Here is an 11,559-nt window from a genome sequence, read left to right as displayed (position 1 = left end):
TAATTGCTGATACCAACGTGCAGAGGCTGCGCATCCCAATCCTGCCTCTGGAAACAGCAGCCTCCGTGCGTGAGGCTGCACAGAGAAGACGCGGGGCCGGGTTCAGAGACCCGACTGCAATTTTGCCGCTAGCACCGGTCCCTGGCTTAGGCGTACCCTGCCTGTGCTGCTCCGAAATATTGAGCAGTCCCGCTCAACGAAGACACAAGCCTGTGCCTGCTGCCTTCCCTTGCCAGCTGCGACTGAATTGCTGTGAATATCCCAAAGTGGGGGTGGTTTTCCCAATGTGCTTCTCTTGGATTTTGTCTTTATCAGAAATGGACACAAACTGGGGAAGGAAAAGGGTCAGATGGGGGATGGCGCTGGCTGAGGCTGAGCCCTCCTGACAAGAAACAACCCAAAGGTGAGCTGGCTGCCAGCGCCATCCCTCTGCTCTGAGAGGCCCTTCCTCACAGCCTGCTCCCATTTAAAAAAAAAAAAAAAGTTTTTAAAAAACAAGAAAAAACATAAGGAAAAAATACAGATGATATAAAAACTCCTGTACCAGGGCATCATCAGACCACAGGCTGCGTAGGGAGAAATTTCCTGTGCAGACCAGTCACTGTTCGTTACGGCAGCTCTTGTTCCATGCTTTGAAGCATCATTTACCAGCCAGGATACGACCAGGTACGGGACCAGGAGGAGGTGGGCTGGATGCAGGCAGTGGTTGCTGAGTCCGGAGGCTGCTGTGCAAGGAGCGGAGCACTCCGCAGGGAGCGGGACTGGGGTCAGCAGAGCAAGCAAGGGACATAGAAAGTGTTTGCCCCTTGACCGGGCTGAGCGGCCGAACACGCGCCCTCCCAGACAGGCTCCTTGTTCCTGCGCTGCCCGGGAATACGCCGGGCTGGGCTGGGTGAGACAGGCAGGGATGCTGCCCGTGCCATCACCGCCGGGTAGCCTGCAGCTGCAGGTAATGCTCAGCTCTCTGCAACTTGCGCTCTCATTGCAAGTTGGCCCCAATTTTGTTGAAAATCACAAAGAAAAAATACCCAAACCCAAAAAATAGCTTTATGTTGGAGGAAAACAGCCAATCTAGGACTGAGGAGCAAGATAAGATAATTTTGAAAAACAGCATTTAGACTCTACAACCGCAGCAGGAGAGAAGGGCTTTTTATTTGCAAGTTGACCTTAAAATGCTTGGCATGTATGAAGTATGCACATTCCTCTCCTAGCCCATAATCATTTCCTGTGAAATACAAGAGCATGTACACGTATAAATATCTAATTTGACAGCTATGAAGCTTTATATATGAAGTCAATGAAAATGCTGGTTAAGCTCGTGGGAACAATACTACTTGCGTAGTGAGCTGGGAATTCGGCACCACAAGTAACCAATGGCTATCACTTAATTTTTCTGTCAACAGTAAAGAAAAACCACGAGTTAAATTTAATTCAACTTACTGGAAGTACCTTTGAGAACATATCACGGTCAAATTGCAAATGAATTTTTAGTTTGTGGGTGATAATGGTTCATCAGGGCTTTTCCCTTCTGGGAAATTAAAATCATAAAAATTCATATACAAACTGTCTCCCAAAGTACAGATCAGAAGTCGTCTGTTTTAGGAATAGTGAGGTTAAATAGAGAAGTCTTCATTTAGTTTTCATGTATTCTTCAGGAGAATTTTCTCATTGCAACCCACGTTAGTCTAAAACTGTGATATTCCCAGCCCCTTACATGCTCTGTCTTTGTTTTATGTCTCTACAATTTAGGCAGCCATTTTATGTTCAGGGGAAAAAATTAACTAAAGAGAGGACATCCATCGCGGGCTTTCTCCTGGAGATTTTGCTTTTGGATTTTACTCTGCAATGGTTACCTTACTGCAAAGAATCCGTCACTGACTACAACTGCCTTTGTCTCAAACACCACACTCCGCATAAATTCAGCCTCGAGATCCGCAGCACAAACCGAAGAGCAGCCTGCGCCAGAACCAGTTCTGCGCCCAGCGTTGTCGCTTTGCGTCCTGATCGCTGACAGCAAATGCTGAACATGGACAGGACGTGTTCGGTACGCTATGCTGGAGCTGCTTTTTTGGGGTGTTTCCAGGGGTGGGTGCTGCAGACTCCAGCCCTTCAACACCCCCTCGACCTGCACCGCGTGCTGACAACCGATGCCGTTTCCTTCCCTACCCCACTGAAATTCCCAGAGCTATTAACTAGGTCACGGGAGCTGGTCCCAATCCAGCGCTTTCTCTAATTGCCTTTTTATAGTACATTGTGCAACTCTTTATTATCCTGTCAGAGTCCCCCCTGCGCAGTGCCGGAGGGGGGACAGGGAGGCAGAGCTGGGATGAAGCTCACCGCTGCGCAGCCGCTCGTGGTGGAGAGCAAAGGATGAGCTTGCGCATCTCCGACGCTGCGGGGATGGTAACGGCCTGGTCGACAAACCCAAGAGGTGATTTTTAGCAACGGCTGGAGGCAAGGTGGACTGCTTCTGACTCCTGCGATCGCATCTCTAGGTACACACGTACATCTCGGGAGGGTGGCTGCTTCTCCAAGAGCCAGTCTTAGGTCTGCTCTGGGCAGGCTGGTCCTTGGGCAGACGTGGCTGAGGAAGCTTCTCAGCTGTTTGAGCAGAAGATGACCCCCTGGTCTTCTTGTCTCTGCAGCTGACGGCTCTGCTGACAACGCCCAGCAGCGGGTTTTAAGGGTGTGGGGAGATACTGGGGTGTAAGCAAGGAGGCTGAGCAGCAATCGGAGGGTCACACGCCTGTGTTTGGACGCCCACACATTTCGTGAGTATTACAGAGGAGGGTGAAGCTGAGCGTGCAGAAATGTCAAGTCCCCTTTTCATGCGGAGATGGTTTGCAGTACAGTGCAGTTGAGGTGGTTCACAGCCCACCAAACCCATGAGAATCAAACCCTTTGGGGTGCGGGAGCCTGGCTGAGCAGTGAAGTAGGAGTGATGCTCGTCCTGCTCCCAAATAATCGCACCTTCATCCAACTGTGCTGCCTTGGGCTGGCGGTGACGGCTGTAGAAAAGCAACCCACTGGGGTTGGCCTTTCCTGCTTTCCTTAAATGATTTTTGAGTGTGAATAGCTCTTTTCCCTCGGTTTATCAATCAGAAGACCCAGCCACAGCCTGGCTGCCCCCCACCCCCGAGCCTGCGCTGCGGAGATAAGGCAGGGTCCCTCCCCTGGCTTGGATTTACCGGTGCCTGGGGAAGATGGGGAAGGTCTGGGCGAGCTCTTCCCGGCAGGAGCTGCACCCCACCAGACCTGCCAGGGCTGCCCGGGGGAGCGGGGGGGGAGTCGAGACCCTCAACCCTCCCCGGGGAGCGGCTGCAGAGCAAGCAGCTAGCACCAGAGCCCCCTGGGCGGAGGCGGGGGGCTGGGGGGGGGGGCGCTACGGCTCGTTTGTGGGCTCGCTCTCTGCTTTGAACTTCACCCGAAATGATTCGCAGCTCAAACGCCCCCCCGAGAGCCGCTAACCTTTGGAGAAGGTTTGGCACTGTTATCCTGCTTGGGTTAATTAGGAGTCAGGGGGAGCCCAGGAGTGACGCGGTTGCCTTCATCCCTCCTGCATCCCACTCTCCATCCCTCCATCCGCTCCCCGCTCGCTGCACCCCGGAGCGCGGCAATGGGCAGAGAAGCAGAGGTAAACGTCCCGATCCTCCCCTCCATCTCGCCGGGCTTCGCTTTCCTCTCTTCCTCTGCCTCTTTCCTCTGTTCCCCCACCCCCCCGCCCTTCTCTTTGCTGGATGCTTCATCCCCGGTTTTAGCCTCCGGTAGAAGTTCAGGGGGTCTTGTGGTTTTGTTTGTTTGTTTGTTTGGGGTTTTTTTTTTTTCTTCCCCGCCACCCTGCCTCTGCTGCAGAAAGTCTCTTTCTCCCTCCTCTGGAGGAGGATCCGCCTTCCCTGGGGCAGAAGCATCCTCGGGGTGCGAGGGGGTTCAGCCAGGCAGCAAGACAGGGTGCTGCCGGGAGGGCGAGGGGGGTTCGGGATGAGCCCCACAAGCGCAGGAGGGGGCGGAGGGATTAGCGAGTGGGCACAGAGGCACCCCCAGCTCCTATGTCCCTCGGACCCCCTGCAGCCCCTGAACTTCCCCGCATCCCCCCGCATCCCCGATCCCTCCTCACCTCGTTGTTCGCCGTGGTGAGGGGGGGGGAGTTTAAGGTGAGTGGTCCCTCGAGCAAGGAGCAGCGGAAAAAAAAAAAAGGTTCCCTGCCCCGAGAAATTTTCAATCCCCTTGTAGTTCTGGGGTTTGTTTTTATTGCTGTGTTAGTTCGGTTTTGTGGGGCTTTTAAATTTGGTTTGGGGTGGGTTTTTGTTTTTGTGGGTTTGTTGGGTTTTTTTTGGTCCATAAGAGGTCTCTCCCGAGCCCGGCGCACCCCTAACACGCCGGATGCTGAACGCGCAGCCGAATGCATCCTCCCCCCGAGCCGTGATACCGGTGGCCAGGACCCTCTTCCCCCCACCCAGCATCGAAGGGTGCTGGGGGGGGCGATGCCGGGCTGGGGCTGGGGCTGTGCTCGCCGCCTCCCAGCCGGGATAGGGCCAAGGTTTGCGGGTGCCGGGGCAGGGGAGGGGTTGTGCCAGTGTGATTTTAGGAAATAGCCACGCACCAGAAGGCGGTTTGGGTGAATTTTCGTTCCTTCCTCCCTGATGACCCCTGCAGCCTCCAGAAATAGGGCTCCTTCGCGTCTTCTTTCGCAACGAACATGTCTTAGGCTAAATTGGAAAAATAAAATAAAATAAAATAAAAAAGGAAAGAAAAAAAAATCGTTGAATCAACCCCCGAGGTGCTCACCGTAGCAGTCGTTTTCCAGGACTGGGAAGAGGCGAAACCGATGCTGCGGCGGCGGCAACGGCCCGAGCCCCCCGCCTCCTCCTCCGGTTAAATTTTGATTGTCCCCGGTTAAATCCCAGCCAGCCGGACCCCGCCGCGGTTAAACCCGGGCCGAGAGCGTGCCCCGCTCGGCTTTCCCGACCTATTTGTGCACTGAGATGTGATAATCCCTCCGCACAGTCAAGGATGTGCGGCGCTCGGTCGCCCGCCTCCCCTCACGGAGGAGCGGGCGCTATAAAACAGCCCCATTTTGGGGGGGGTTGGGGGAGAGGGGGCGTCTGCCAGCTGGGAGCAGCGGCCGAGAGACCCCCTTGGGGGTAACGGGGGTAAAACCCTCACCGGGGATTTAATTTTTTTTAAAAAAAAAATATTTCGACGCATTTCAGTCTCTTTGCACCCAATTTCCTTTTGGATTGTGGCAGGGAACGAAAAAAAAAAAAGAGTGCTTAAGGGTTTTTTCCTAGGAGCCGGGGGTGGGGGGGTTTCGTTCCCCACCTCTGCTTCGTGCCGCATCCCAGCTGCAACAGCAGCCCCAGCGCTCCCGCAACAACAAAATTAGGAACGAATTTAAAGGTGACTTTTCCGCCCATCTGTAGTAAAAAATTATTCTTTTTTACGTTCCAAAGCAGCAAACGAAATACAGATTCCCATCCTGGCCTTTCAATGAATATCTATTTTTTTCATAAAACAGCCATCCAAACGCTCCCCCCGCGGCAGAGGGGGCCGTGGTCTCACAACTCCACCTCCAAAATGCCAGCGCTCCCCCGGCCACCTTCCGCTTGTCTTTGCCACGGCACAGGATAGGGATTTCTCCTTGCCGTTGTTTGCTTACGTCGGGAATATTTTAAATAAAGGGAAAAAATAAATAAAGGAAAAAATAAATTACAAATAAGTACAAGGGTTTGGAAGCAAAACGAAAATATCTGTGTGTTTTTTTTTTTTTAAAGAAAGGAAGATCTGTGCGTTAGACCGTGGGGACGGGGAGAAGGACGTGGGGACGCAGTCGCCCATCCCCGCGGCTGCCGGGCGGCCCCGCTGCGCTCCCCAGGACAGAGCCGCTGCCGCCGGGGCGCGACTCCCGGGGTGGGGCGAGAACCCTTTTCCCTCCGCATTCGGAGCACACGGGTCCCAGGAGTCGTTAGGGACCCCCGAGCCTCCGCTCCCCGTGCGGGGATCCCCACGCACGCGTGGCCGGACGCGCTGCCCGCGGTGTCCCCAGCATCCGAAGGGGCCGCACGTTTTTGGGGGGAGAAAAAAGAAAAAGGAGGGGGTGCGGGGAGGAAAATTCCGTTAAACACCGGCGGAGAGCCGTTTGTCCGCCCCTTCGATGTGGGCTCTCGCTTCGCTGTGGGAAAGGGGCCGGGGACCGGGTGCGGGGCCGGGCGCGGGGCCGGGCGGGCAGTGCAAGGGGCTGCGGAGCCGGAGGGGGCTGCGGAGGGGGGGGTCGCTGCGGCGCTGATGGCGGGGCCCGGCGGGGGTGGGTGGGGCGGGGGGGAGGGGGGGCTGGGCTTGGCGGGGAGGCTGGTACCTCCCCCAGAAATGCAGCAACTCTCTCCCCTCGCCCCCTGCGCTCCGCGCACTGCGATGGAAACTCGACGAGCGCTGCCAGGGGCTTGCGCTGCCCGCCCGGTGACAGCCGCCGGCTGCTGACAGCCCCCCTCTGCGGTGTTGTCCCCTCGACCCCCGACCCCCCCCGCGGGAGAAGCGGCGCGGAGCGGGCAGCGGGGCGAGCGAGCCCCCCCGGCGGTGTCATGCCCCTGGGCACCCCGGCGCCCAGCCCCGAGCCCTGCGCGGGGACGCGGAGGTAGCGGCTCGCAGCAGCTCCCCCCGCTCCACCCCACCCCAACCCCGACCCCCAGCTCCGGGCGCTGCGGTCCTGCCCGCCGCCCCGCCGCTCTCCCACCCCGTCGGGTCTCGCCGTCCCCGGGGGTCCCCGAGCCGGGCGAGCAGCCGCCATGGCCACCCTGCTCCGCAGCAAGCTCTCCAACGTGGCCACCTCGGTGTCCAACAAGTCCCAGGCGAAGATGAGCGGCATGTTCGCCAGGATGGGCTTCCAGGCGGCCACCGACGAGGAGGCGGTGGGGTTCGCCCACTGCGACGATCTGGACATGGAGCATCGGCAGGGGCTGCAGATGGACATCCTCAAGCCCGAGGGCGGCGAGGAGGGGGTCGAGCCCCCCCTGGAAGGAGACATCCACTACCAGCGGGACGGCACCGGGCCCCCGCCGCCCGTCCCCAAGGAGGGGGACGCCTGCTCGGAGCTGTCCGGGCAGGGCAAGCCCAAAATCACGGCCTGGGAGGCGGGATGGAATGTCACCAACGCCATCCAGGTACGGCCCGCACCGTCGGGTACCGCCGGGCACCGGGCACGGCTCGCCGGTAGCGCCGGGCTGAGGAAACGCAATTCGGGAAAAAGGGAGAGAGGTAGGGGGGAAGGAAAACAAAGAAAAAAAAAATAGAGGAAAGATTAAAGAAAAATTGGAGGGAAGAAGAGGGGAAAAAAAAAAAAAGCAAGCAAAAAGATACAGGTAAGATTGGGAGGGAAAAAAGAGAAAAAAAAAAAAGAATAGAGGAAAGATTGTGGAACAGAAAAGATAAAAAAGAGAAAAGGGGGGAAAAAGAAAGAAGAAAATGGGGACAGTTTGAGAAAAAAAAAGGAGGAAAAAGAGAAAAAGGAAAAAAGAAAGAAATAATATGGGAAAGACTGAGGAAAAATAGGGAGGGAAAGAGGGGAAAAAAGAAAAAAGGGGAAAGATTTTGGAAAAAAAGAGAAAAAATTAAAATAGATTAAATATTGGGGAAAATGAGAAATAAAGAGAAAAAAAGGAAAAACAGGAAAGATTCAGGAAAAATAGAGGGGGGGAAGAGGGGAAAAGGGGGAAAAAGAAAGAAAAAAGACAGGGGAAAGATTGAGGAAAAATCGGGGGGAGAAAGAAAAAAGATAAGGGAAAGACTGAGGAAAAATAGGGGAAAAAAGAGAAAAACGAAAGAAAAAAATAGGGGAAAGACTGAGAAAAAATTGGAAAGAAAGGAAAAAAGAAAGGAAAAAATAGAGGCTAATTTGGGAAAAAATAGAGGGGGAAGAGAAAAAAAAAGAAAAAAAGAAAGAAAAAATTGGAGAAAGATTGAGGAGAAATAGGAAAAAATAAAAAAAAATATTTTTTTAAAGAAAAGGAAAAAAACCCACCGGATCTCTGCTTTGCGGGTGTGGGGGGGAGGGACGGGGGGGGCGGAACACGGCGCAGAGCCGGGGAGGGGGGGGCCAGGCCCCAAGCCCCCTCCCGCTGCACCCCCGCGGGGCCGGGCTGGCCGGTGTCCCGGCCGGCTGCCCCAGCACAGGGGCCGGGGGTGAGGGGGGACCCGCGGAGTGCCCAGGCCGGCGGTGGGGCTGCGCCGAGGTGGGCCTGGGTCGGTCCCTCCGGGGGTCTCCGTCTCTGGGGGTCTTGGAGCACTGAGAGGGGCTGGGGACAGAGAGGGCAAAGCCTGGGCGCCGAAACTGTGCTGGCTTGTTCTGGGTGCCCCGGGGTGAGGGTACGCGGGTCTGCGTGGGTGTGCGGGCGTGATTGTGGGGGTGTGATTGTGGGGGTGCTACGTCAGAGAGAAAGGGGGGCGGTGTGTAACCGTGTGTGGCCGCGACAGCGTGGCGTGACTGTGTGACCGACTGCGTGGGTGTGATGGTGTGCGAGCGAGACAGCGAGCGTGCATGTGACTGCGACTGTGCGGCTGCGTGTGCCCGCGTACCCACGCCTGCCTGGTCCCCTCCGTGCGACGAGCAACACGGTTTCCATTTTGTCTCCTTCTAGGGGATGTTTGTTCTGGGCCTGCCCTACGCCATCCTTCATGGCGGATACCTAGGACTCTTTTTAATAATTTTCGCTGCAGTGGTGTGCTGCTACACTGGGAAAATCCTTATTGCCTGTCTTTACGAAGAGAATGAGGATGGGGAGATAGTCAGGGTGAGAGACTCCTACGTGGACATAGCCAATGCGTGCTGCGCGCCCCGCTTCCCCACCCTCGGCGGCAGAATTGTGAACGTGGCTCAGATCATTGAACTGGTCATGACCTGCATTCTCTATGTGGTGGTCAGTGGGAACCTGATGTACAACAGCTTCCCCAACCTGCCCGTCTCCCAGAAGTCGTGGTCCATCATTGCCACAGCAGTGCTCCTGCCTTGTGCGTTCTTGAAGAACCTCAAGGCAGTCTCCAAGTTCAGCTTGCTCTGCACGTTAGCCCACTTTGTGATCAACATCTTGGTGATCGCCTACTGCCTCTCCAGGGCACGCGACTGGGCCTGGGACAAAGTCAAGTTTTACATTGATGTGAAGAAGTTTCCCATCTCCATTGGCATCATTGTCTTCAGCTACACCTCTCAGATCTTTCTGCCTTCCTTGGAGGGGAACATGCAGAACCCCAAGGAGTTTCATTGCATGATGAACTGGACTCACATAGCAGCTTGCATCCTTAAGGGACTCTTTGCCTTGGTCGCCTATCTGACCTGGGCTGATGAGACCAAGGAAGTAATTACAGACAACTTGCCATCCACAATTAGGGCAGTAGTCAACATTTTCTTGGTGGCCAAAGCCTTGCTCTCCTACCCTTTGCCGTTCTTTGCGGCTGTGGAAGTCCTGGAGCGATCCCTTTTCCAAGACGGAAACAGGGCGTTCTTCCCCAACTGCTACGGGGGTGACGGGCGGCTCAAATCCTGGGGCCTCACCCTCAGATGTGCCCTGGTAGTTTTCACCCTGCTCATGGCAATCTATGTCCCGCACTTTGCCCTCTTGATGGGTCTTACTGGGAGCCTCACAGGCGCAGGGCTCTGTTTCCTGCTCCCCAGTCTTTTCCACCTCAAACTCTTGTGGAGGAAGCTCTTGTGGCATCATGTCTTCTTTGATGTCGCCATTTTCGTTATAGGTGGTATCTGCAGCGTCTCAGGGTTCATCCACTCTTTAGAAGGCCTCATAGAGGCCTTCAGAACCAACGCTGAAGACTAAGGAGGGGCCAGAGCCGGTTGCAGTAAGAGAATCGCATCGAACATCCGCATAGCCAAATAATTCTGCATCCCTTTGATGGAAAGAGTCATTATTTTCGTTACATGCATCCAACAAATTCTATGTCATAGAATCTGCAAATTAAAGGAAATAAGAAGAGATGAAAGTGTTTGCCCTGCCGCCTTTTTAAATAAGCTAAGATTTAAATATATTTTTTTGGTTATTTAGAAATTTTTGAAGGAAATTTACCAGTGCCCCACCTCTATCTCCTCACTCGTTGCCTGAAGCTTGGCCCCCCCGTGAATGACCTGTTGGGAAGCAGCGGCAGTTCTCAGCGCTCCTTACAGATATGCAATTCAGTGTTTCAGGAGCCGAAACACAGGTGCCGATCAGACGGGACGGGATTATCGTGCCCACAGACCGAAGCAAACCAGCCGTGGGTGCTGGGAGCAGGGACCTTCGTTTCACACTGTGGGAGATGGATGTAGGTGAGACCTAGATTGTACGTCCAAGCAAGTGGCTGATGACCAGCGATGCCAGTTACCTGCAATGTTTACACCGTAGTCACACAGACGCCAGGACTGCTTAATTCTTCCACCCAAATTCATACCGAGGAACGGCGCTTCCCATCGATCGCAGTATTTCGCCTCTGGTTGAAATCGCAGACCTGGAGTCCACTTCTCGGTGACTTTCGTTTTGTTTTGTTTTAACAATTGTTATTTCCAAATTATGAAAAGCTAGGAAAAAAAAATATATATATTGTTGGATTTGACGTCGTTCAGGATACGGGAACAAAACTACGACACAATTCATTCTGTGCAATCTACCAGATCCGTGGAGCTGTTTCCAATGTACGTGTGGTGTCATTGTGGTAAATAAGATGAAAAATGTGTATCAGATGAAAAAAAATAATCTATCTTTAACATATAATGTGGTACATAAATATATCAAACAATAAAGAGAAAACATAGCTGATGAGGCTGGCCTGGTTCGTGGGGTGCTCGGAGGAGCTGGGGCAGAGGGAGGGTACCCCCCATCCTCGGTGGTTGTCCCCGACGGTGGGATTAAGCAGTTTGCCAGCGGTAGGAAGCTTATATTTTGGGAATATTCATCCCACCCTCCTTCCCAGCTTTGCTTTATCCCGTAGAGCTCGGTCCCTGGGGATGGATGGAGTTTGCAGACGTACGCCGAGATTTTTCTTCTTGTGAAGGAGAGCGAAAAAAAAAAATTAAAAAATCAATTTACCAACAAATAAATGCAGCGGAGGGGAGGAAATAAACGAAGTTATGGGCTGAGGGGGATCCCCTGGCTTGGATTAAACTCACTCCGCCCTTGCCCATGGGTGCGGAGCGTGGGGCTGATCCCTGCGGCGGGGGCGGTCGCCCCCGCCGCGGGGATCAGCCCCACGCTCCGCACCCGTGACCGAAACCACCTCGAATTACACCAATTTAAAAACCACAACAATTAACCCCTTGTTCCCTCCGTTGCTGCTGCACAGCGAGGATGACGATGGGGAGGACGGACACCCACCGGCAGCGCTCTCGGTCACAGCAGAGATTTCTGTGGGGCTCCTCTTTTTGCCCTCCCCCTCCCCAAAATCACGTCGAGCCACTGATACAGGTTGGGGTCCCCCCTCCACTTTTTGCCCGGCGGGAGCTGGCGGAGCTGCCCCCCCACCGCAATGCGGTACCCGGGAGGGGGTTGGCTGCGGGAAGGATGCGGAGCTGGGGGGGGGGTGGGTGATGCT

General features: G+C 54.7%; 1 protein-coding gene and 2 long non-coding RNA genes across 4 annotated transcripts; 2 read left to right on the top strand and 1 right to left on the bottom strand.

The window, feature by feature from the left end:
- Positions 1–1,132: 1,132 nt before the first annotated feature.
- On the bottom strand, positions 1,133–5,063 carry LOC147598693 (uncharacterized). Of its 2 annotated transcripts, XR_015260335.1 has the most exons (3): positions 4,967–5,063; positions 4,601–4,706; positions 1,133–3,050 (listed from the first exon to the last, which is right to left on the bottom strand). It is a non-coding gene; the product is annotated as an uncharacterized LOC147598693 (long non-coding RNA). The 2 variants fall into 2 exon arrangements; XR_015260334.1 differs by lacking the exon at positions 4,967–5,063 and having other exon boundaries at positions 4,601–4,821.
- LOC147598692 (uncharacterized) lies at positions 3,420–5,678 on the top strand. Its single transcript, XR_015260336.1, has 2 exons — positions 3,420–3,634; positions 4,805–5,678. It is a non-coding gene; the product is annotated as an uncharacterized LOC147598692 (long non-coding RNA).
- An 832-nt stretch (positions 5,679–6,510) lies between these two features.
- On the top strand, positions 6,511–10,787 carry SLC32A1 (solute carrier family 32 member 1). The gene is made up of 2 exons (XM_086760693.1): positions 6,511–7,154; positions 8,628–10,787. The coding sequence occupies exons 1-2, from the start codon at positions 6,780–6,782 to the stop codon at positions 9,813–9,815; spliced, it is 1,563 nt and encodes a 520-aa protein (XP_086616819.1). The 5' UTR covers positions 6,511–6,779; the 3' UTR covers positions 9,816–10,787.
- Positions 10,788–11,559: the final 772 nt, after the last annotated feature.

The sequence above is a fragment of the Chlamydotis macqueenii genome, chromosome 16 (genome assembly GCF_036417535.1).
Source record: "Chlamydotis macqueenii isolate bChlMac1 chromosome 16, bChlMac1.mat, whole genome shotgun sequence".
NCBI classification, from domain to species: Eukaryota; Metazoa; Chordata; class Aves; order Otidiformes; family Otididae; genus Chlamydotis; species Chlamydotis macqueenii.
This window is presented reverse-complemented; position numbering and strand designations above follow the sequence as displayed.

Bases quoted from the DNA above. Each gene is read 5' to 3' on its own strand.
- SLC32A1 (XM_086760693.1), top strand. From the start codon at position 6,780: ATGGCCACCCTGCTCCGCAGCAAGCTCTCCAACGTGGCCACCTCGGTG. The intron at 7,155-8,627 runs GTACGGCCCGCA...GTCTCCTTCTAG, and splicing joins ATGTCACCAACGCCATCCAG to GGGATGTTTGTTCTGGGCCT.